The 26,894-nt window shown below is 43.0% G+C and overlaps 1 protein-coding gene across 1 annotated transcript; it reads right to left on the bottom strand.

The window, feature by feature from the left end:
• On the bottom strand, positions 1–21,104 carry LOC121291621 (delta-type opioid receptor-like). Its single transcript, XM_041213068.1, has 3 exons — positions 20,944–21,104; positions 2,101–2,456; positions 1–527 (listed from the first exon to the last, which is right to left on the bottom strand). Exons 1-3 carry the CDS (start codon positions 20,958–20,960, stop codon positions 1–3), a joined length of 900 nt encoding a protein of 299 aa, XP_041069002.1. The 5' UTR covers positions 20,961–21,104.
• Positions 21,105–26,894: the final 5,790 nt, after the last annotated feature.

Here is a 26,894-nt window from a genome sequence, read left to right as displayed (position 1 = left end):
TCATACGGACTTGTTGACCATCTCGGAGGGGGTGCAGGCACAGACTGATTCCCTGGTGGACCTCCTGGCCCGGGTGAAGCTGTTCTGCTCCAGCCTGGCGCGCAGAGGCAGGCAGAACTCTCGGAAACAGCGCTTGAAATTCTCATCCAGGAAGGCGTAGAGCACAGGATTCAGGCAGCTGTTGGTGTAGCCCAAGGCAATGCAGAAATGCCAGCTGGCGGTCACCAATGGGCTGGGGTGGATCTCCACTAGGGTCTTGACAATGACGAAGATGTGGATGGGTGTCCAGCAGATGATGAAGATGGCCACCACCACCAGGACCATCCGTGTGATCCTCCGCAGATTCCTATCCTTCTCTTTAGAGCCTGAAAGGAGTCGGACGCTTTTCAGGCGCAGAATCATCAGGCCGTAGCAGATGGTAATGACCAAGACTGGTATGACAAAGGCACATATAAAGACACAGATTTTGGTTACGTTGTCCCAGTACCAAGTGGGGGCTGGAAATTGTATGGTACACATCACATTACCTGAAAGGGAGGAAGAAAAAAAGAAATGCGTGTAAATAAGGCTTTTTGATTTTTAAAATTTATTCATTTTCAGAATGTAGGCATTGGCTGGCAAGACCAGTGTTTATTGCCAATCCTCCCAGTTGCCCTTGAGAAGGTAGTGGTGGAAGTTCTTCTTGAACAGCTGCTGCCCACGTAGCATAAGGTTCTTACACAGTGCGGTTAGGGAGGGATTTTAACTCAATACTTGCTTTCTTTTGAAGTATCAGGATCCATTCCAGGATCCATGTGGGGAAACAGTCATATCCTTTGGATATCACAAAGCACTTCACTGCAAATAAATAATGTTAGGCTGCTGAACAAATAGGCAGAATGGTGCTTCCACAGGACCCTAATTTGCAAATTACTCTCACTTGAAACAGGCAAACATTCAAAGGCCCCTACCAATGTGGCAGTGGCTGGACTACAAATGTAAGGGGGTAAGTAAATCACCCATTTTAAGGTTGCAACTGCCCTGGTAACACTGGGAAGACATGGTTAAAATCCTCCAAATTGAGTTCAAAACAGCTCCAAATTCCTATGTGTGGGGACCATTGAGGCACAAGAATGGAAAAGGCCCTGCTCCTAGGACGACCTTGATAAGAAATCTTTTATTTTCTGGTTCTCTGCAATTCGGAATCATACAGTGCAGCAGGAAGCCAGTTAGCCAAAAGTGCCTCTGCTAGCTCTTTGAAAGAGCTGTCCAATTAGTCCCACTCCCCTTGGCCTTTCCCATAACCTTGTCAAATAATTTTCTTTCAACTGTCCGCTTAATTCTCTTTTGAAAGTCACTATTGAATCTGCTTCCATCACTCTTTCAGTTAATGCATCCCAGATCATCATAATTTGCTGTGTAAAATATATTGCTTCTCATCTCTCCCCTGGTTCTTTTGCCAATTATCTTAAATACATGCATCTTCTGCAATCTATGTGGCTTTTGCCTGTGGAAACAACTTTTCCTTACCCACCCGCTTAACATCCTCCATGATTTTGAATGCCTCAATTAAATCTCCCCTTAATCATCCACGGTCTGAGGAAACAAAAACAGAAAATGCTGGAAAAGCTCAGCAGGTCTAGCAGCATCTGTGGAGAGAGAAGCAGAGTTAATGTTCCGAGTCCGTATTACCCTTCTTCAGAGCTAAAAAGAAGTAGAAATGCGATTGAAATTTAAAAACTGAAATCCTGTTGGAGAGAAGAGCAGTACTTTTTCAAGGTAGGCATTCCTGGAAGAGAAGTGGCAGTGAATTAAATACAAAGATGAAAGCAAAATACTGCGGATGCTGGAAACCTGAAACAAAAACAGAAAATGCTGGAAAAGCTCAGCAGGTCTCGCATAGTCACTACCTGCTAATGATTGCTCTGCTTCAGTCCTCACCCATGTTCCTACTACCAAGCTGTGTGCAGGCACGACCACATAGCAGTCTGGAAGGTACCATGCAGGCCTCCTGCTCCATGTTAAATACTGCCACACACAAGAATTTAAAAGTATCATGCACAGAAAAGGCTGGCCTCACACACCAACAACATCCTACAGGAAACATTTATCATTGCTCACCTTTTTTGTTGGGCTTGGTGACAGCCATGACCATTACTGGGACCCCTATGGCAGATGACAGAAGCCACACGCAGACATTGACGATCTTTGCATTCATGGGAGTGCGGAAATCTAGTGCCTTAACAGGATGGCAGACAGCGATGTAACGATCGACGCTCATCATGGTGAGGGTGAAGATGCTGGTGAACATATTGTAGTAGTCAATTGATAGGACTGTTTTGCACAACAGCTCACCGAAAGGCCACGTATCCATCAAATATTTGGTGCTCTGGAATGGCAGTGTGCTCGTGGCTAGTGCATCTGCCAGGGCAAGGTTGAAGATATAAATGTTTGTGGCTGTCTTCATTTTCGTGTATCTGGGGAAGGAAAAAGGAACAAGTAGAAGCTTCGTGTTACACCTGGGTTAGTCATTGAATGGAATAGTCCCTACTCCACCATTTCTCTTTTCTCCCACCACCCCCCACCCACAATAGTGGCTGACATTTGTAGTGATGGATTTCCGCAGGTGCAGGTAGAATTTGGTACTGTGCCCAAGCAGCCATTCCTCAAGGGTCAGTCTTGATAAGGCTATTCAGCACTGGAAGGCATCTGTCCTCAACTAGACATCCATGAACATGCACTTGGCTGGATCAGTCACTGAATAACAAATAGGGATGAAACTATGGCTACTAATGTCCTGTCTACTTACTCTTCTGATGCTCCCAAGATCTCCCAAAGTATCACCAGTGCTGAGGTCAACCAACTCAGTGCAAACCAGGGATTACAGTGGTCTGCATGACTCAGTGCAGTTATCACAAACTCAAGAAGTCTCAGCGTGCTTTATAACCTTGTAGTGGTGTGTAAGGTATGAAATGTAGCAGCCAATTTGCATACAGCAAGGTCCCACCCACAACAATGTGATAATGATCAGATAATCTGTTTCAGTGAAGTTGAATGAAGGATAAGTTTTAACCCCAGGACACAAGAAAAACTCCCCTGTTCTTCTTTGAGTAATGCCATGGGATTTTCCTCATTCACCTGAGAGAGCAGACAGGTCTCACTGTAACATTTCATTCAGAAGATTAAACGCACTGAGTGTCAGCCTAGATCTTGTGCTCAAGTCTCTGAAGTGGGACTTGAACCCATAACCTGACTCAGCTTTCTGTCAGCACTAGTACTCTTGCTTCTATCAGGAAAGCTCTGAACATGCTCTCTAGTATGTTTGTTAGATTTAATTGCCTTTAATAGGAAATCTGTACTTGGCGACAGCATCGCTGTAAGACCAATGGCAACTCTACTGATCTAATCAATGTTAATTGTAGCCTGACACCACCAAAGTTTTTTCTGGTATTTTGGGTCACAGTTCCCCAGATGCTGCAATTCAGCTTTGAGAGGACAGGAAATGGGAACATCATTGAGCTGAATCTGCTGTTTGGTAAGTCCAGGAAATTGTGCTTTTCTGTTCCTGTATCCATACTTAACAAAAGTCAATGCCTTGACTGCATAAGTGGAAGATCGATTGGAATTGAATAGCACCTGTCTGGTTTTGGATTACATGGTCTCTTATGCTGTGAGTGGGCTGTCTGAAAAGTTTCCAAAATCTTATCCTTTTGCTCGACTGTTTGTTTGATTTCCTGTATGCATGCATTTTTTTTAGTATATTGGCCATGTGTTTTGCTCCAATTCCAATTTGTGATATTTTAATACAACCATTCAGCCATTTTGGAATAGTACAGAAAGCAACTGATGGGAGCACATTAAGCAGAGCACTAAACATTTTCAGGAGATTGTGTTCCACCGCTGGGTGGGTCGGCAATTAGAGGACACGGATTTGAGATAAATGACAAACGAACCAAACGAAAAGTGCAAATTATTTTTTCATATGGCAAATGCCATAGGATCTTTTACATCCACCCAACAGGGCATCTCATCTCATCTGAAATAAAAGCAGAAAACTGTGGATGCTGGAAATCCGAAACAAAAACCTGGAAAAACTCAGCAGGTCTGACAGCATCTGCGGAGAGGACCACGGTTAACGTTTCGAGTCCGTATGACTCTTCACCAAGCTGGCAGCCATGACAGCACAGCACTCTCTCAGTGCTGCACTGGTTGACCAGATTATGTGGACAAGCCTCTGGAGTGGGACTCAAACCCCAATCTTCTGACTAAAAAGGTGAGAATGATACCCACCGTTTGGCCTGTGCCTGTTGAGTTGGGTTGTAAGTTTCACATTGAGGGATCGGAACTTGTGATAAGATCATTGATGCCTATTGAAGCGAATAATCTCTGAGTAAAACATAGTAAGCGGTTTCAATTTGGTATGTATTTAAACAATTTCAAAGCGGCTTTATAAATCTCTTTGCTTTGGCAGATTGCAGTAATAAAAATATGCAGCCGACTGCAAAATCAAATAAAACAATGAACCGATTTGTATGGCTAGATGCCAACGTTCCTTTGGGTTTATTGTGTAATAAGATGAGCTGCTACAGTGCCATAGATTGTCCTCTGCATTTTACAGTTATCGCGAGCTGACTTGACGATCTGCTGTGAGATGGAAGACGTACCTCTGGACAAGCAAGAACCTTTTCCTGATGCAAAGAACTTTCAAAGAAGGCCAGAAACCGAGGATTTTGAACGAAGGGAAGTTTTTGAGGTATGAGGAAATGAGCTGCATCTGCAGAAACTCGGAAACAACAACAGCAAAATCTGGAAAGGCTGATGTTAGTATAAGTCACCCTGAAGCAGTCAGATTGTTGTAAAAACCCAGTTGATTCACTAATGGCCTTTCAGGAAGGAAACCGGCCAGTTCTCCTCTGGGCCTACATGTGACTCCAGTCCCACGCCAATGTGGTTGATTCTTAACGGCCCTCCTAAAGTTAACTGTTAACTAGCGACCCGGTTGTATTAAACCACTACAAAGAGCAACGGGCAATAAATGCTAGCCTTGCCCACATTCCAAGAATGAAAATAAGAAAATGTTAGATATTTGCAGAACCATCAGCAGTGTCTGAAGAAAGGACAGGTAGAGATGCTATGTAGTGTTCTTGACTCAGGAAGGATACTCAGCAAGTGTACTTTAAATCATGCTTTGTCTTTTCAGATGTTCATGAACCCGTTGAGCGATCACAGAATTTTCTGCCTGTACTTCAAAGTTTCCGGTATAGCCGAGAGTTCTCCCCCATTTGATGTTTGTAGGAACTAAAGTCAACTTCGTCCCTCACCACCTGGAACTAAGCAGGGCTGGGGTGAAAGAGGGTGTGGCATGCAGACAAGGCTGGAATTGGAGGGAGAGGGGAAGGTTGGAAAGCCAAAAGGGAAGGATAGATACATGAAGGGAGAGAATTTAAGATTGGAAATATTGGAGGATCAGGCGTCAGTGAGTACAGGGTGACAGGTGAGTGCCCCTTGGGCTAGGATAGGATATGGGCTGGGATCTCCCTGTAAAGTGCACTAAGCCACTTCAGACTTACTGCTTCAATAGGTTTTTTTCCTCTTTTTCTACTTCTCCTCTCTATTTCCCTCTCTCTCATTCTCTTTCTGTTGGTCTCTCTCCAGCCTTTCTCAATATCTCCATCTCTCCCCTTTCTCCAATCTTTACCACTTGCTCCTCTCTGTCCCACTCAACTCCCCCCTCTTTCTTATATCATCTCTGCCCATCTCACTCTCCCTTCCCTCTCTCTCTCCATCCTTCCATCTCATTCTCCTCTTTCTCTCTTTCCTCTTTGTTCATCTCACTCCCTCCGTTCTGTCTTTTCCCTCCTTCCCGCTCTCTCACTCCACCTCTCCCTCTCATTCCACCTCTCTCTCTCACACCACCTCTCTCTCTCTCACTCCATCTCTCTCTCTCTTCCTCTCTCTCTCGCCCTCCTTCCCCCTCCCTCTCTCTCTCTTCCTCTGTCCCTCTACCTCCCTCCCCCCTCCTTCTCTCCCTCTCCCTCATCTCTTTCTATCTTTTCCCCTCTCATTCTCTCCCATCTATCCTCACCACCTTTCCTCTCTCTCTCCTGCCTTCTCTCTCTTTTCCTTTATCCCCATCCCTCCGCTTTCTCACTCCCTTTTCTTCCTGCTCTCTCTTTTCTTAATCTGTCTCTTTCTCTCTCTCCCTCTCTCTGACCCCTATCTCACTGTCTTCCTCTACTGCTTCCTCTTTCTCCCCTTGTCTCTCCCTCTCTCCCCCTCTTTCTCTCCCCTCTTTCTTTCCCTCTCTGTCACTTTCACTGTGTCCACTACTTTCCCTCTCTTTCTGTCTCTCTGTCTCCCACTTTCCCTCTCCCTCTCATTTGCAATAACCTCGGTTTAGTCAGGAAAGATGATTTTGTGCCAGAGTTTACTCAGAGGCTGATAACCCTAAGTCTCCCCATCCGTGATGAATTCATACCATAAGTTATGGATGAAGAAAGAAAATTTCAAAGATTATAAAAACTGTAGGCACAAAAATTATTTTTTAGGACTTTTGACTATTCTCCAGCCAGTTTAGTCAGTTCCTAAAGCAAAAAAAGGGACTAAATTAGGCAAGAAAATAAGAGGTGTTTGGAAAAGATTTACAGGCACTCCCTGATGATATAAAATGCAAATCTGCATAGGCCCCATCAGCTCCTGTGATCAGACCCATTAGTGTTCTAGTCCTTTATTAAAAAATTTCAGCCCACCTCCTATGTCGTAAACTGTGTTGGCCATCCTGATGTGAGCATTATTGCAACAGGTCACGGGAGCATCAATCCACCTACCCTCACCTTGCTCCTATCAACACAATGGCTTTTAGATTTCCAGTTGTTTGGGGGAAAAGGACAGATAGTGACGATATGCTTGGGGTTTAAAGTCCCAACTGATAGTGGGACAAAGGGGAGACTGATGAAGGTTTTGGGTATTTTCATATCTTCACAATCTTACATTGAAGAATGGTGTAAGTAGTGGAAGGTTTCTTGGATGTTTACTAGTCTGACAGGTGTGATATGAAGACTCCTGCTACAGCCATAATGAACTTCATGCCAGCCCTTAGTGGGTTAGTCCTATTTGGCAAGAGATTTTTATGGGCTCCCGCAGCCTATACAATGAGACAGGAGAGTCACCCACACCGACCAAACTTGAGTATCCCACTGGATGTCAACCCAGAATTGGGGTTCCAGTATCCACTCACTGGGACTGCCTAGAATGGGTTTGAATACTGCACTTTCTGACTTAGAGGAGAAAATTGCTACCACTGAGCATGAAGATATGAAAATAATGACAATGCCACCAGGTCAGACCATTAATTAACCTGCACATCCCTCCACTGCTTCACACTGCTTCCCAAGCATACAAACATATGAATTAGGAGCAGGAGCAGGCCACTCGGCCCCTCGAGCCTCATCTACCATTCAATAAGATCTTGGCTGATCACAGAATCACAGAATTGTTATAGTGCAGAAGGAGGCCATTTGACAGAATCTCAGTGCAGAAGAGGCCCTTCGGCCCATCGAGTCTGTACTGACATGTGAGAAATACCTGACCTACCTACCTAATCCCACTTACCAGCACTTGGCCCATAGCCTTGAATGTTATGACATGTCAAGTACTCATCTAGGTACTTTTTAAAGGATGTGAGGCAACCTGCCTCCACCACCCTCCCAGGCAGCGCATTCCAGACCATCACCACCCTCTGGGTAAAAAAGTTTTTCCTCACATTCTCCCTAAACCTCTTGCCCCTCACCTTGAACTTGTGTCCCCTTGTGACTGACCCTTCAACTAAGGGGAACAGCTGCTCCCTATCCACCCTGTCCATGCCCCTCATAATCTTTTACACCTCGATCAGGTCGCCCTTCAGTCTTCCCAGCTCCAGTGAAAACAACCCAAGTCTATCCAACCTCTCTTCATAACTTAAATGTTTCATCCCAGGCAACATCCTGGTGAATCTCCTCTGCACCCCCTCCAGTGCAATCACATCCTTCCTATAATGTGGTGATCAGAACTGCACACAGTACTCCAGCTGTGGCCTCACCAAGATTCTATACAACTCCAACATGACCTCCCTACTTTTGTAATCTATGCCTTGACTGATAAAGGCAAGTGTCCCATTTGCCTTTTTCACCACCCCGCTAACATGTCCCTCTGCCTTCAGAGATCTATGGACACACATGCCAAGGTCCCTTTGTTCCTCAGAACTTCCTAGCGTCATGCTGTTCATTGAACAGTTCCTTGTCAAATCACTCCTTCCAAAGTGGCCCATCATGTCTGCACCAGCTCTCTGAGCATTTTAACTTAGTGCCCATGCCTTGCCTTTTCCCCATAACCCTGCATGTTGTTTCTATTTAAATAATCATCCAATGCCCTCTTGAATACCTCAATTGAACCTGCCTCCACCACACTTCCAGCAGTGCATTCCAAACCCTAACTACTCACTGTGTGAAAAAGTTTTTTCTCACCTCACATTTGCTTCTTTTGCAAAATACTTCTCGATCCATTTATGAGCGGGAACAGTTTCTCTCTATCTGCTCTGTCCAGGCCCCTCATGATTTTGAAAATTTCTATCAAGTCTCCTCTTAGCCTTCTCCTCGCCAAGGAAAACTGTCCCAGCTTCTCCAATCTTTCTCCTAACTGAAGTGTCTCATCCTTGGAACCTCTTCTGCACTCCCTCCAATGCATTCACATCCTTCCTATGTTGTGGTGCCCAGGACTGTACACAGTACTCCAGCTGAGGTCGAACCATTGTCTTAGGTAAGTTCATCATAACCTCCCTGAACTTGTACCCTAACTCTGTACTCTATAGTGGCTACTCTGAATGTAACCTCAACCCCACATTCCTGCCTACCCCCAATAGCCTTTCACCCCTTTGTTAATCAAGAATTTATCTAGCTCTGCCTTAAAAGTATTCAAACACTCTGCTTCCACTGCCTTTTGAGGAAGAGAGTTCCAAAGACTCACAACCTTTGATAGAAAAAAATTTCTCCTCATCTCTGTCTTAAATGAGTCACCCCTTTTTTTTAAATAGTGACCCCTAGTTCTAGATTCTGCCACAAGAGGAAACATCCTCTCCACATCCACCCTGACAAGATCCCTCAGGATCTTAAAGGTTTCAATTTAATCACCTCTTACTCTTTTAAACTCCAGTGGATACAAGCCTAACCTGTCCAGACTTTCCTCATAAGACATTCCCGGTATTAATCTAATAAACCTTCGCTGAACTGCTTCTAACGTGTTTACATCTTTCTTTAAATAAGAAGACCAGCGCTGTACACAGTACTCCAGATGTGGTCTCACCAATGCCCTGTACAACTGAAACATAACCTCCCTACTTTTGTAATCAATTCCCCTCACAATAAATGGTAACATTCTATTAGCTTTCCTGATTACCTGCATTCTAACATTTTGTGATTCATTCATAAGGGCACCCAGATCCCTCTGAATTTTGGGGGTCTGCAATCTCTCACCATTTAGATAATCAGCTGCTTTGATATTCTTCCTGCCAAAATGAGCAATTTCAAATTTGCCCACATTATACTCCATTTGCCAGATCTTTGCCCACTTACATAACCTATCTATGTCGCTTTGTAGCCTCCTTATGTCCTCTTCATAACTTACCTTCCTACCTATCTATGTGTTGTCAGCAAATTTAGCAACCGTCCCTTCGGTCCCTTCATCCCAGTCATTTATATAAATTGTAAAAAGTTGAGGCCCCAGCACTGATCGTTGTGGCACACCACTCATCACAACCTGCCAGCCAGAAAAAGACCTATTTATGCTAACTCTCTGCTTCCTGTTAGCCGGCCAATCTTCTATCCATGAAAACAATAAAAGAAAAAATGCTGAAGGAGCTGAAAGGGTTACAAAGGAAAGGATAAGTTAAAATAGGAGCTGTGCAATGAAGCTTGATTTAAACACACTTCTTTGATGCTTTATTCCATCCTGAGATGATAGAGGAAAACACTACACTGTAACCTGTGGGCTGCAGAAATCAATGATTAATGAATAGTGCTAGGAGCCAAGAACAAAGAATCTCCACTTATAATAGGTTGCAATAAATTCCCCCATACATTAAAAATATGACCAGCATTAAATCCTACTTTCTTCCCTTGGATTTCTTATTGGATAGTAACGTTTTATTTCATTGGCTTGTCACCATTATTCTGTGTGTAATTCTGGAATGATATCGGTTTTCACCACACATTTAACCCACGGCTATCTATTATCCAGCATGTTCTTTATTTTTCTAGTGATAAAACAGTGTTGGATTATTTCCCCCAGCTCACATCCTTTGGTTCCCCAAGCAGCTGTTTGTCTTAATTCTACTTCGACATGTATACGCAGGACACCTGGACCAGAGTTTCTGCTGAGACCCTTGTACCTTGCCATTGGCATAAATTCACTGACCACCAGCTCTCTAAGCCTGTAGGAGCCAAAGGTCTGGTTCTCATTAACTGTGCTCTGGGACTGATGCCTCCCTGTTGTGCTGACTGAATATATATCAACATCAAACAGCTTGGAAACAGATAAGACTTCCGTGTTTGAGGATTGTGTTGCAGAGCCTCTCAATGACTGAAATCTACTTGCATCTAACTTAAATAATTTTAACAGTGCATATGGCTACAAGACAAGACACAGTTGTCATTCCCATTATACATTACGGTAATTTCAACAGTGCAAACACCAGCACTTGAAGCCACGTTGTCAGTTCTGAAAGACTTTCACTTTTATAACATCTTTCACGTCCTCGCATCCATAATACTTGACAAACAATGAAGGACTTTTGAAGTATGGTCACTGTTCTAATGTAGGAAATGCAGCAACCAATTTATGCACATTCAGTGCCATCAAAAAGCAACATGTTAATCACCAGATAATCTATTGTTTTTTCAATAATGTTGGGTAAGGGATAAATGTTAGCCAAGGCACTGGGGAGAATGTCCTGCTCTTGTTCGAAATAGTGCCACGGATTTTTTTTTAACATCCACCTGAAGGGCAGAGAAGACTTCACTTTGACATATCATCTGAAAGATGGCACCTCCAGCACTGTTGCATTCCCTGAGTGCTCCACTGAAAAGTGCCAGCCTGGATTCTTCTGTCCAAGTCTTTGGATTGGCTTGGAACTCACTCTCTCCACTGCATCTAAAAGTTGTGCTACCCACTTGTCACAGCTGGCATATGTTGGCAGATGTGGCTTTTTCCTCAGATGTACACTGTGACATTACAAGTTACATTACATTGGCATCAAGCCTGCTAGGTAATAGTGACCAATATCTACTTGGGATTTTGCAAGATCAGATTCCATAACTCAGTACCAGCACATGGTTAACATAAGACACTGGGCGACGTGAGGAGGCCAACATTAACCTTTTATGCCTGGGCCCTGGAACCAAAGTTAGCGCAGATTGGCAAGTTGAGAATTTTTTCTCTACCTGTGAGGTCCAGTGTGCATAAAGGTGTAATCCAGTTCCCAGTTAACATCAGACCACAGCACAAAAGTGTCCCCAGTTGGCGTTCTTACTCAAGGGCCCACAAAGGGGCTGGTGAGGGAAATGTATAAATATCTCACTTGTGCTGTGCAGATGCTCTTCTGAAGTCTTTATTCCGTAACAATGTAGAAAACTTTACGCTGCATCTGATAATGTTGCACTTGACCTGGAGATGCTTGATTCTAAAACTAGGTGCCTTAAATTGAAATGTTCTAATTACACCAGGTACATCCAGCACTTTGATGAAAGTAAAATACTTAAGGAACAGAGGAATATAGGGACAGGAGTAGACCATTCAACCCCTCGAACCTGTTCCACTTTTCAATCAGATCATGGCTGTTCTGTACCACAACTCCATTTACCCACCTTTGATCAAAATGCTGAGTTACTCTTACCCAAACATAGCTAAATAACATTTCTTCCTGAATGCAATGTTAATGTGTTTCACATTGTCATGGGGAAGAGGGCAGAGTATGCCATTTTTGACATCAGGTTACAGGCTTCCCTACAAATCAATGAATATCACAGACAGATGGCAGAAAAGGCTGCTTGAATTTGCGAGTTCCCACAGCCAGATGCAGGAGGGAGATGGTCTCTAGTTGAAGAGATGCATCCTGCAGCCATCTAAGGATTTCAAAAGATACATTCTTGCATGAACAGGGGAGAAAGAATCATCAGAACAGGCTTTACTGCTGGTGGTGGTTTAAGGAGTTCTCGGAACATTGATAAAAGCACCTGGAGATGGTCACTTGATGTTACTAGTTGGTGAAAAAGGGATATGGGAACCCATTGGAAGCTAGGAGTAACTGTGGATTATTTGCTAAAATGACTGTAATTCTGTGAAGGATGCGATGGGTGATAAATATACAAGGGGAATATCACTCCATGTAGTTTAAAATATAAGTTGCCCACAAAAACAAAATAGTGTTTAGTCAATAGTGCTTTTAGTCTTTTGTTACAGTAAAAAATTTAGAATGTGATGTCTTGATGTGTCATTCATTCAGCTATCACTGGAAGTTTAAATTTCTTTTTAAAGGTTATCGATCTCTACAGAGATTGTAACAATAGTCCTCTGACACTTATTGACGAGGCTTGCAAGTGAATTAGGTAGCAGAGACTGCACCCTGGAACTGCACCCTGCAAGGATCGGGATGTGGTTGGGGGGGTGGTGGTGGGGGGGGGGGGGGGGGGGGGGGGGGGGGTGGAGGGAGAGGCAATGGGTGTGGGACTGAGAAAGCTGTGGATACAAATTGCTCATCTCTTAGAAATCGCCCTGCCAGCCATTGTGATTTCCCTGCAACAAAAGCAAAATACTGTGGATTCTGGACATCTGAACTAAAACTGCTGGAAATGCTCAGCAGGTCTGGCGGCATCTGTGGAGAAAGGAACAGGTCGGTGATCTGAATGAAATGCTTGATGAAAAGCCATCAGCTTGAAACATTAACTCTGATTCTCTCTCCACAAATGTTGCCAGACCTGCTGAGGGTTTCCAACATTTTATGTTAATATTGTGGTTTTCCCTGATCTGATTCGAAATGCCTGTTCTGACTTTACCACAAATTGTTTCATACCCTCCAAAACATTTGAATGATAAAGATACATCATATCATCCAAAACACAGATGCTTCAGTTCTAATATGCTTTTGTATCTTCATTCCATTGACCAGAAACTGAACTAGACTAGCCATATAAATACTGTGGCTACAAGAGCAGGTCAGAGGCTGGGAATCCTGTGATGAGTAACTCACCTCCTGACTCCCCAAAGCCTGTCCACCATCTACAAGGAGCAAATCAGGAGTGTGATGGAATTCTCCCCACTTGCCTGGATGAGTGCAGCTCCCACAACACTCAAGAAGCTTGACACAGTCCACGACAAAGCAGTCCACTTGAATGGCACCACATCCACAAACGCACCGATGCACAGTGGCGGCAGTGTGTACCATCTACAAGATGTACTGCAGGAATTCACCAAGTCTCCTTCAGCAGCGCCTTCTAAACCCACGACCACTACCAGCTAGAAGGACAAGGGCAGCAGATAGATGGGAACACCATCACCTGGAAGTTCACCTCCAAGTCACTCACTATCCTGATTTGGAAATATATTGCCGTTCAATCACTGCCGCTGGGTCAAAATCCTGGAACTCCCTAACAGCACAGTGGGTGTACCTACACCACATGGACTGCAGTGGTTAAAGAAGGCAGCTCACTGCCACCTTCTCAAGGGCAATTAGGGATGGGCAATAAATGCTGGCCCAGCCAGCGAAGCCTACATCCCGTGAATGAATAAAAAAAATTCATAGAATCAACTGCTCTCCAATGGATAGTTTTTTGAAATCAGCAGCATTTGTTTCAAATTGCCTTTGATTTAACTATTAGAGGTGATATTTAGAAATGTTTAGCCACAAATGCACTCAAATGCCTGGCTTATAGTGAAGCAACTTGTTTCTGACAGTGTCTGATCCCCAGAGAGTTTTTGAGTGCACATGATTACAGCCTTATGGACCGCAGACATGAGATAACGTCTGATTGAAATTCTAAACACCAATACTAAGATTACAGGGTTATGTCAATATTTTGTGAAATGAATGGCTTGTAAAGGGCTCTTTAATTGGGTTTGTCAAATGTCATGACAGCGGATAAAATATAGACAGATCAGTGGGAACATATTCTGAGAATGCAATATTGGACAATTGCCACCCAGCACTCCCTGCTAACTATAATCCCATTCAGCTCATTAATGTCCTCAAGTGCTAATACTAAAATCATGATAAAGGATGCCAAATCATTTAGAAATTCAATTTCTTCAATGGTAGATTATTCATCCCCCTCCTTTATCCTGAATCAATTATTTATTTAAGTTGAGCATTGATATGAGGTATTGATTGCAGTAGATGTTAGTTCATTGAGATTGTCACTCTCCTGGTGCTCTATCAAACTCTTGAAGTTATATTTACAGTGTGCCTGTACTTCATTGGCTGTAAAGCACTTTGGGATCTCCTGAGATCATGAAAGGCACTATATAAATGTAAGTGATTCTTTCCTTATCTCTATTTTCTTGCTGCAATGAAGCAAATCCCAGTATTGCTTCTATTCTTATTGCGCAGACTTATTTGTGACATGTTCCTGAATGCTCAGCACCACTGGCAAAAGAAACAGAACTTGATCGCTCCTATTCAGCTGCCTTGATGGTCTGGTGAGGGACTATGTTGTCTAGTTTAACACTGAATCCTCCAGGCCAAAAGGGTTTGGAGAACTGATTCCTTGCTGGCTATGAGTTAGCTCTCAGCTATTGCGCCAAGCTGTGGCTGGTCGCCTCATTATAGGAAGCATGTGATTACACTGGATTGCAGAGGGGATTCACCAGGATGTTGCCTGGGATGATACATTTAAATTATGAAGAGAGGTTAGATAGACTTGGGTTGTTTTTTTTTGGAGCAGAGAAGACTGAGGGATGACCTGTGGCACAACCTGTGGCATCAACATTTTTGGGCAAAATCAGACAGTGGGTTCTTGCTCCAGATTACCATCCATTGACTACATCTAGAAAGGGTATAGGTGCATAGGTCTTCCTAGGACAAGATCAGGCTTAGTTTTGATGACACACATGGTGGAATAGTCTGTTAACATATTTCACTTGGCCATTTGAACAAGGTACTAGGTACGATTGATGCTCATGGAATCAGAGTCCAGTAAGAGTCACTGTCAGGAGATGGAGAAAGTTTGGAAAAAAACAAAGAATTGGATTTTAAAAATCTTTTGTACTTTGTATTCCCTCTCAGAAAGCAATTGGTTATTTCCATTTAGCTAACTCATTGTTGTTAGGAATAGCATAGGGAATAGGAATCATTTTTATCTGGAGTACTGTGTGCAGTTCTGGTTGCCGTATTATAGGAAGGATTTGATTGCACTGGAGGGGATGCAGAGGAGATTCACCAGGATGTTGCCTGGGATGAAATATTTAAGTTATAAAGAGAGGTTGGATAGACTTGGGTTGTTTTTGTTGGAGCAGAGAAGACTGAGGGTGACCTGATTGAGGTGTACAAGATTATGAGGGGCATGGACAGGGTGGATAGGGAGCAGCTGTTCCCCTTAGTTGAAGTGTCAGTCACAAGGGGACACAAGTTCAAGTTGAAGGGCAGGAGGTTTAGGGGGAATGTGAGGAAAAACTTTTTTACCCAGAGGGTGGCGACAGTCTGGAATGCACTGCCTGGGAGGGTGGTGGAGGCGGGTTGCCTCACATCCTTTAAAAAGTGCCTGGATGAGCACTTGGCATGTCATAACATTCAAGGCTATGGGCCATGTGCTTGTAAATGGGATTAGGTAGGTAGTTCAGATGTTTCTCATGTGTTGCTGCAGACCTGATGGGCCGAAGGGCCTCTTCTGCACTGTAATTCTGTGATTCCTCACATATCAGCAGTTGATATTTGGGGAGTGGTCAAACTCCTTGTTGTATGATTGGTGTAAACCAAGGACTTTATCAATCCTATCCATGTATTTTTAACATTATCTTGTGATTCCATCTATATGTCACACCTTTGTTACTATACTTACAAATCTTATAATTATTCATGTAATTCTGTGTCTTCCCATTAGGAAATAAATTAAGAAAGAAAACACTGCTGATTCTGTGCCAGCTTGTTTCAAATGATACCACTCTTGCTTCTCAGTCAGAAGTCTAAATTACATTCCAGAACATGAGAACACACACTAGACACTCCAATGCAGCACTGAGGACATGCAGCATTGTCAGAGATGCCTTCCTTCAAATGAGACATTAAACTGAGTCTGCCTGTTCAGGCGGATATAAAAGCTTCCATGACACTATTCAAAGAGTAATGAGTTCCCCCTGGTGAGCTGGACAATATTCCTCCTTCAAGCAAAAAGCACCAAAAGTCAGATTAGCTGATTATTGATCTAATTTGTTGCTTGCTGTGCACATAGTAACTGTTGCATTTGCTTTGAAACGACAGCAGCTCCACTTCACAGGAATTATGAGAACAAAAGGAGCAAGTTTGATCTGGTTCACCTTCAATGATCAACAATAATGGAGTTATTGACCAATTAAAGTAATCAATCTTCATCAATTAGGCTACAACAGACATGAGGAAAACCCCAGTGGTGAAGAGCTCTAAGAACTACAGGTCCATTAATGCCTGTTCCCTCAAAGCAAAGAAGTGACTTCCAAAGTAACTGACTGGTTCTGATGCACCTTGGCATGTGCAGAGGATAAAGTGTTATAAAAATTATTGTTCATTTTTTTTAACTGTCTGTATTTATATAAGAAATAGCACACACAATCATTGGAAACATGTCTCACTTGTTCATTTGTGGTTTATGAACATGCACGCAAACACCCTGAAAGGCCAAAACTGTGGTTTTGTTTATAATCTGATGATTTTCACAAAGCTGCAGTGGATGTTGTTTCAAAATAGCTTGCATTTATTAGCAGCTTTCACAACATCAGGACATGCCAAACTGTTTTCCAGCCAATGAAGTACTTTTACAGTGTGATGTGCATTGTAATGTGCATAACAAGGAAGCCAATCGTGCACAACAAGCTCCCACAAACACCCTCTGAAGAAGCGTCATACAGACTCAAAATGTTAACTCTGTTTCTCTCTCCACAGGTGCTGCTAGACCTGCTGAGTTTTTCCAGCATTTTCTGTTTTTGTCCCACAAACAGCAATGGCTTTGTAATGATCAGATAATACGTTTTGTTGTCATGTTGGTGGAGGATAAATATTGGCTGGGACACGTGGGAAAACTCCCTTGCTCTTCTCTGAAATAATGCCATGAGAGGGACAGCTGGAGCCTCGTTTTAACATCACATCCAGAAGATGGCAGAATGGCATTCCTTCGGTGCTGTGCTAAAGCGTCAATCAGTCTGGATTATCTGGAATGAGACTTGAGCCCATTACCTACTCATGTAGAAATGAGCATGCTACCAACTGAACCATGGATGATACCTAGACATTGAAGGGAATCGGCTTGAATGCTTGTGGTTGTACATCTCAGCACCATAACTCCCCAGAACCGATCAGCCCAGACTCATTGACAAAACTGCTCCCCACCAAGTGCAGATGCCCTGAGGTGAGCACTTGGGAGCTGAAAAAGGATGGAGGTAACACAACAAGCCAATCAGCATCTGAGAGGGAATGACAAATTAATAAAGAGACCCTTCTTCAGCAGGTCTGGGTTCCAACTGAAGCGTTAACTTGTATTTTTAGGATTGCAGGCTTGCGCAGGCTTCCAGTGTTTTCTTTGAGATTTTGAGCACTTCCCTTCTTTCCTTGTATCTCTGCATATGTGGATTTGATATCCAAAGGGAATGGGGGTCCTTGGCAATCTGTTTCCCAATTTTGTTGATACCTTCTCAAAGCTGCAGTTAAATCCTATTCAGAATGTCTTCCATAACCGTTGCACTGGTTTAACACTTCATTATAGGAGTTTAGGGCATCCGAGGGCTGCGATTTTAAGCAGGTTTTAAACACAGGCCGTTAGGTAGTCTAACGAAGATAAGACTGAACAAGATCCATCTTTGCCCTGCAGTTCATGATCTGAGCTTTAGGTGGTGCCAATGCCACGTTTGCACACTCCTGTCTATTTGCAAAATTAATCCACATTTTATACACAGAGAAACTGCCAAATGACCCTTCCATTTAGATTTAAGATTGAAGATCGAATATCTTTGCAGGCATTGGGATTGTGATCCAGACATTCTGCTAGCCTTCCCCTTAGCGATAAAGCTGGTACTCAGATAGCAATGCTCATATCGAGCTCGTGACCAAATGAGCTGCGAGCGAGGGGAAAATATTTGCAGCAATTTTAAACTCTACATTATTCAAGTATATCTGCAAAGAGAACTGTGCCGTATGTATCAGTTATAAAACTGAAATTCTAGATGGGATGCACGAAGCTTTAAAACTATGTTTAGTTTCAAATCACAACGCAGCAACTTCAACTGATGCAAAACACTAGAATGATAACAGTTTTTGTATTTCAGTTTGTCTTGCGTGTTGTGTTAAAGGGGAATGGTTGTCCACATCTAGTCTGTGTGGTGGGAACCTGTGTGTTCAATGCTGTGTGTGCTCACTTGTGCTTGGACGGGTGGGTGGGGTGGGGGGGGGGGTGCGAGGCATTATTATGTATTTGTGGATTGTGTTTGAGTAATTGTGTGGGTTTGTTTGCGGATGTGTTTGAGGGTGTGTATGTTTGAGTTGGTGAGTTTTTGGGTGTGTGCGCGCGCGTGTTAGTGGGTATGTTTGTGTGTCTGTGTGTTAATGGGTATGTTTGTATGTGTTAATGGATATGTTTGGGTCTCTGTTAATGGGCGTGTGTGTGTTAGTGGGTATGTTTGTGTGTGTGGTAATTGGTGTGTTCGTGTATGTGTGTTTATGTTTGTTTGTGTTAATTGGTCTGTATGTCGGTTAATGGGTATGTTTGTGTGGGTGCATGTTAATGTGTATGTTTTTGTGTTTTAATGGGTGTGTGTGTGTTAGTGAGTATGTTTGTGTGTGTCTCTGTGTGCTAATTGTTATGTTTGTGTCTGTATGTCTTCATGGGCATGTTTGTGTGTGTGTTAATGGATGTGTGTGTGTGTTAATGGGTATGTGTTCGTGTTAGTGGGTGTGTGTTAATGGGTATGTGTGTGTACTTTTTTGTTCATTCATGAGATCTGGGCTTTGCTGGCTGGGCCAGCATTTATTGCCCATCCCTAGTTGCCCTTGAGAAGGTGGTGGTGAGCTGCCTTCTTGAACTGCTGCAGTCCCTGTGTTGTAGGTACACCCACAGTGCTGTTAGGGAGGGAGTTCCAGGATTTTGACCCAGTTACAGTGAAAGTATGTGTAAATGGGTGTGTAGGTGTGTGTGTATTAATGGATATGTTTGTGCGTAAGTGGGTATGTTTGTGTGTGTGTGTGTCAATGGGTATGTTTGTGTGTGTGTGTGTTAATGGATATGTATGTGTGTCAATGGATATGTTTGTGTGTGTGTGTGTTAATGGATATGTATGTGTGTCAATGGATATGTTTGTGTGTGTGTGTGTTAATGGATATGTATGTGTGTCAATGGATATGTTTGTGTGTGTGTGTGTTAATGGATATGTATGTGTGTCAATGGATATGTTTGTGTGCGTGCGCGTTAACGGGTATGTTTGTGCATGTGTGCGCGCTAATGGGTACGTTTATGTGTGCACTAATGGGTATGTTTGTGAGTGTGTGTGTATGTTAATGGGTATGTTTGCTTGTGTTTGTGGATGTGATCTAGCTGTGTATATAGCTGTATCTGGAACTACGAACGGATTTGTAAGTTTCTGCCTAGTCTGCGTTTCACTGTCATTGAATTTCTGTTCTGACCCGGTCTCTTATTTGACCTGCTGAAGACCTGACCCTGAGTGATCAGGACAAGGTCACGGCTACAGCCGGATAGAATAGACCCCCAAACACTTAAACCTGCACCATTCCCTCCACTTAGTGAAAGTATTTCAAATATTTTTGCTGAGCTGATGCATCTCCCGAACTGATCTAGAATTGAATGCACCATATCCAAGAGCAAAACCCGAAACATGGGATATAATGTTCTCTTAAACAAACCTATTTAGCAAAGAAAATGCCACTTAATTTGTTTGGTAATGTTAAGTAGAGTGTTAACAGAACCCAGTTGTATGTCAAAGCCCCGCCAGGTGCTCTGACCCTGGGAGTCCAGTCCTTGTGACTATGGAGACATATCAATGCCTGAATGTGTGGAACTTCCAAAGCCCGACTGCAGTTAAAAGGGGACGATATATTGTTGAAGGGCACGATGTAATGTTAAAGCAAAACTCCTTTAACAATAGCCATAAATCTTCTCTTAAATTCGAATGACATCTTTTGCCCTTTCTATTAATTAGAAACGGGTTCTGGATGGCATGAATCTGATGGAGAGGTGGGATTGGAGATTAGATTGGAGCAGCCGAACGCGGGTTGCAAGCATTGTTTTATCGAACTCAAAACTTTTTATCCTGACAATTTCAGTTACTTCGTTGATTTCATGATCAGAATATTTAAAAAAACAGATTTGATTTCTTATATTTCCACTTCTGATAGTTGATTCTTTTGGACAATAGGGAGGACGCACGACTTTAATGTTAAAAGATTGTCTTAAGTCCCCATACGCCCCAAGCCGTGTTCAGAGACAATTTGTAAGGTGGGGAAAGCGAAGGGCGGGATGAGAATAGAAGGTTAAATAGGAGTAAGAATGGTTATTTGCAGAAAGTATTGCAGGTAGCCTTCTGATTTTTTTTGGGGGGGGGGGTGGTGGGGTAGGGGTAATGCTGAAACACACCTCACTCGGGGGCAATGCGCCAGATTTCAGTAGCCTCAGTGTGACCGTTCTGTATAAACTCGCCCGGTTACTGCTTCGGGGGAAGGATCACCTGAGCAAAGGAATCATCTCCTACCTGACAATCCCGTACATGACCAAGAAATTGCCAATGAGGCCGACTACACACACCACCGAGTAGAGGGCTGTGATGGCGATGGCAATGACCGTGGACGTGGTGCTCTTGGCTGGGTCCAGAACCGTGCTGCTATTCAGGCTACCGTTGTGGCCAAAAGTGGCGTTGAACGCCAGACCCCAGTACAGTTCAGCAATGTTCGCGGAGAACAGCTCCCGTTCAGCACTCGAGGTCGTGGACAGCTCCATGCTCTCTCTCTCTCTCTCTCTCTCTCCCCCTCCCCCCGCCAACAACAATAGAAAAAAAAGTCCAAATGCAACTTCAGCTTGAATTTCCCACCCTCAGACACAGAATGCCACTTTACACTTGCAGCTTCTAACTCTACTGCCCCGGCCGGCACTCGGTACAACCAGTACACCCTAATAATTGTGAAGGAATAAAGGCGAGGCGTCCTTGCTCGCTGGTATCGGGATCAGGGATTTGCAGCTTTTCACTCCCCACTCTGGTGATTCCTTATAAAATGTGACACCTCCATCGACGTCAAAGCCACGTGCTAGCCAAGACCTGACTGTCAATCAGGGTGCAAAAAAAAATCAACTAACTCTTCACAGCCCACGAACTTGCCATCAGGACACAACACGTTCTCTCCCCCTCAAGATAGGCATCATATAATTAACAGATAGGAAAGGCAAAAAGATACATTGCGTGTGCAGCACAATTTCGAATATAATACCGAGGTGGAATTAGAAGATGCAAACCACTGGTTTTGCAGAACGAAGGATTTAAGTGGATTGGTCTCTCATCTCAGCCTCCTCACTTAATAAGTCGTTTGAATGTGATTATCAGCTTCATCCGGTATTAATGTTGTGGACAGTTAGAAAGTGAATTTCTAAGGATGGTTCCCCAGTGTGAGAGGAATCTAGATTTCTGAATGCTTATATTTATGAATATTGCCTAGTTTCAGAAATATGTGTTTGCTGTATGCACTGGATTAAATAGCCCCTTTTAGTCAGTTTTATCTTGTGTTTTAATCACAGAACCTAACAGCACAGAAGGAGGCCATTCAGCCTTTGTACCTATGCCGGATTTTGGAAAGAGCTGTTTAATTAGTCTCACCCCCTCCCCACCCCTCACCTCACCACTCTTCACCCTCAGTTCTGTGTCCTGCCAATGTTTCCCCTACCTCTTTCTCTCTCTCTCTCTAACCGCCACTTCCTCCTCCCATCCCCCTGCTTGCACATGGCCTCATAGCCACAATTTGGTTCCGCCTCCAAGAATTCCTCTTCAAAAAGCAAAACTGTGACTTTTCATTTCCTTCCGCGTCTCGTCAAACCCCGCCTACCGCCCCCACCAGCAAAATAATTGGTTTGCAAAACAAAATAATTACCAACAACAAAAAAAAGAACAAGAAGCAGAATACAAGATCAAGCAGCTTTACTGATGGTTAAGGTGCTAACGTGACGATGCCTAGACGCTGGGGAAATGGGGACCATGGTCTGGAAAGGGTTAATCTGAGTTTCTCTGCAATATGCAGTGGGCCTGAGGTGGAGAGCAAACTCAGTCACTCACTTCATACTCAGTAATATTCTTAAGGCCATTCAGCTCTCTCTGGTTTAATTCAGCCATAAACATAGGTAGAGGGACGGGACTTGGGGGGCGGAGTGGCACTAATCACACTAAAATCTACTAAAAACTATCAACGCGAGTAACCCTGATCTGACGGAACATATTGTTTATTAAGCGTTTTATTCTCAGTTTCAGGGAACAAAAGCACAGATGTTAATACCATCTATCTCAACGCGTCACTTTTCTATTTAGAAGTTCATGTTCCACATGGATTGGGTGCTGTATGAAAAGACATCTTTCCGTCCCACACAGACACACAAAACGCACACAAACTCAGAGACTCACTTTTACACACACACACACACACACACACAAAGACAAGACAGACCCCTCACTCTTCGGAATGAAAGCAGTTTCCGACTGGTATCCTGTAGGGGGAGCCAGGGTCACATTGTGATTAATATTCAAAGTCAGGAAAAACTTTCTTCTAAAATCCCTCGTCAGATTTTTTTTTCAAAAAAAACAATGCTGGAAATTCACGGCAGGACCAGAAAAGAGAAACAGGTCAATATTGTATAACAGATACATGGGGACAGGTTTAGGTTTCTCCTCCCAAGGGTCTGTCTTGCCTTCACAAATTAAAGAATTTTCACTCCCAACTGAACCTTATTGGGATGCTGAAAGGAGCGGCTGTGTACTTATAGCACTCGCTGTATTTATCGCAGGTTCTAGTCATTGTATGGTTGCCAGGTCCCTGGAAATTAGATTGTTCATTTGAGATTAAAATAATAAGCACAAAGCTTTCAGAGCAGTGCACACTCAACAAGGAGATTGATATTTTATTCAACTCAGGAAATGGGCAACATTTGCAAAGTGGTGGTGGGCCTTCTTAAACCACTGCAGTCTGTGCGGTGAAGGTTCTCTGACAATGCTCTTAGATAGGAAGTCCAAGGTTTGTGATATGGTCTCCATAGAGACTGATAATTTTTTAAAAAATGAATTTGAATAGCTGAAAAGATGGCATGGCAAGGCTTTAAGTTTTAAGACTTTTACTGTAACAAAAGACTAAAAACACTATTGACTAAATAGCATCTTTGTACACAACTTATAATTTAAACCACAAGACAAGGCATTTCCCTTTTCCTTTTAGCATAACCAAAACATACTTCCCAGATATAGTTAGCACTGTTGTTTAAGTATCCATTTAAGTCTCCCAGGACCAGTCCAAGTTGATACGTAGCACCTGAGGGTTTACTTCTGTTCTTTACCTTTCACAGCCTATCAACATTTAATCCAGAACTGTCTTTCACAGTGAGGTTTTTGCCCCAGAAATTCTTCCTCTAGCACAAGCTAGGCAAATCTTCAGGCCTTGGTTTAACTCCTTATGCATTTGATTCTTTCAATCTGAGCATAAGCTCCCGCCCGCATTCCTGCATGGTGAATCAGTTCCTTTGCATCCGTTACATCTGTTCTGATGATGCCACTTTCAAAAACAGTTCCTCTGACACGTTCTCCTTCTTCCTTAACCGAGGTTTACCACCCACGGTGGTTGACAGGCCCTCAACCATGTCCAGCCCATCTTCAACGCATCCAGCCTTGCATCTTCTTCTCCCTCCCAGAAACATGATAGGGTCCTCCTTGTCCTCACTTATCACCCCACCAGCTTCCGCATTCAAAGGATCATCTTCCTCCATTTCCGCCAACTCCAGCATGATGCCACAACCAAACACATCTTCCCTTCACACCCCCTGGCATCATTCTGTAGGGATTGTTCCCTCTGTGACACCTTGGTCCACTCCTCCATCACCCCCTACACCTCAACCCCTTCCCACAGCACCTTCCCATGCAACCGCAGAAGATGCAACACCTGCCCTTTTACTTCTCCTCTCCTCACCGTCCAAGGACCCAAACACTCCTTTCAAGTGAAGCAGCATTTCACTTGCACTTCCCTCAACTTAGTCTACTGCATTCGTTACTCCCAATGCAGTTTCCTCTATATTGGAGAGGCCAAACGCAGACTGGGTGACTGCTTTGCGGAACACCTTCGGTCTGTTCGTAAGCATTACCCAGACATCCCTGTCGCTTGCCATTTTAACACTCCACCCTGCTCTTATGCCCACATGTCTGTCCTTGGTCTGCTGCATTGTTCCAATGAAGCTCAACGCAAACTGGAGGAACAACACCTCATCTTCCAACTAGGCACTTTACAGCCTTCCGGACTGAATATTGAGTTCAACAATTTTAGATCATGAACTCTCTTCTCCATCCCCACCCCCTTTCCGATTTTCCTCCTCCTTTTTGTTTTTTCCAATAATTTATATAGATTTTTCTTTTCCCACCTATTTCCATTATTTTTAAATGTATTTCCATCTATTGTTTTATCTCTACCTTTTAGCCTTTTTCGATTCCTTCACCCCACCCCACCCCCACTAGGCTATCTGTACCTTGCTCGTCCTGCTTTCTACCCTTAATTAGCATATTCCTTTAGATAATATCACCACCTTCAACACCTCTTGTCTGTGACATCTTTTGGTTATCTCCACCTATCACTGGCCCTCCATCCAGTTCTTCTTGTCCCACACCCCCCTTAAACCAGTTTATATTTCACCCCTTTTCTATTTTTCCTTGGTTCTGTTGAAGAGTCATGCGGACTCGAAATGTTAACTGTGTTCCTCTCCACAGATGCAGCCAGATCTGCTGAGTTTTTCCATGTATTTTTGTTTCTGTTTTGGATTTCCAGAATCTGCAGTGTTTTGCTTTTATTTTGGTGAATCATAGTGCCTTGCTACCTTTGGCTGCTCTCCCTCTCCTGGATCATGGCAGACAAAACTTGTCCCTGGGTTTTCAGGTATATCTTAGACCCTTTCCCTGTCAAAGCCCATCTTCATGGCAATGTGAATGGGCCTTGTTTCCAGATAGAAATGCTGTTTGGCTATCCTTGAAATGCTAACTCTCTTTTATCTTGGAAATAAATGGACAGTTTACAGCACAACTGTTTATAACCTGATATTATCAACACCTTTCTGGGAATTTGGAAACTCACAGTCTATCCACTGTTAGCTGCCATGGTCTCCAAGTGCCAATGCCTTGCACCTTCTTCACAGTAAAACAATCTGGGCCCCCTTTAATCTCTAACAATCAACCCACCAAGGCCTGCTGTCAGGCAGACTTCAGAACAGGTCACATGACCCCTTCATTACCTTAAATTAAACAGAGTCCCAAAACAGAACAATCTTAGAAACCCCATGATTATAGCATTTGATACAACTAAGTGACTTGCTAGGCCAATTCAGAATGCAGAGAAGAGCCGACTATGTTAGCGTGGGCCTGGAGTCACATATAGGCCAGACCGAATAAGGACAGAAGATCTCTTTCCTTAAAGGACATTAGTGAATCAGTTGGGTTTTTAATAATAATCTGACAACTTCGTATTCAATTTCACTTGTATCAGCTCTTTATTTCCAGAAAATTTTAACCAAATTAAAATTCTCAGGCTTCCATGGTAGAACATTAATTCAAATTCCTTGGATTATTGGATCAAGGTTATTAAACCAGTAACAGGAGGTGGTAGCTATGTGGTACTCTGAGGACCAGCGTTCAAATCCCACTATGGCAGATGGTGCAATAAAAATCTGGAATTAAAAGTTTAATGCTGACTGTTAAGCCATTGCAGATTGTCATAAAACTCATCTGGTTCACTAATGTCCATTAGGGAAAGAAATCGGCTGTCTTTACCTGGTCTGACCTACACGTGACTCCAGACCCACGTTTAGTTTCATTTTAATAGGTGAATATTATAGAAGGGTTATTGCAAAATGATTTCAAAACTTGTTAAAAAAAACTTAAAATACACATTGTTCTTGTGCTTCCAAAAGTATTACTTACATTATACTAAGAATAAAATGTAATGTTCAATATGTATCAACAGCATCAGACACCTCAAGATCTTTGAAAATTGTTATATGGTTACTAGGTAATTTATTACATACAAATTTTGGGTACAATATATATGGGCTACCTGCTTCTTTGGAGGTGTTGCAATCACCACATAATCAATATAGCAGCAGGATATTAACATTGGTGTGTATCTCAGATAACGAACTCAAACTAACATGAATAATTTGCATAATATGCTAGTAATGTGTCATTAAAATAGCTAAGTTATTATCACAGCCTCAATTTAGTTGATATTGATCTTAGATAAACATAACATTATGGTTAATATAATTAGTTCAGTGAAATCAAATGTTTTATATATGAGCAAGAATGGGGAATGATTTCCATTCTTTCTCAGCTCCAAACATATCATAAATCCATTTAAAAATCAGAACTTGAATTTGCCCTGCATGCCCATACGTAAAATGATGCACGGTGACGACAGGCGAGCA

Source organism: Carcharodon carcharias, chromosome 19 (assembly GCF_017639515.1).
Source record: "Carcharodon carcharias isolate sCarCar2 chromosome 19, sCarCar2.pri, whole genome shotgun sequence".
In the NCBI taxonomy this organism is placed as follows: domain Eukaryota; kingdom Metazoa; phylum Chordata; class Chondrichthyes; order Lamniformes; family Lamnidae; genus Carcharodon; species Carcharodon carcharias.
This window is presented reverse-complemented; position numbering and strand designations above follow the sequence as displayed.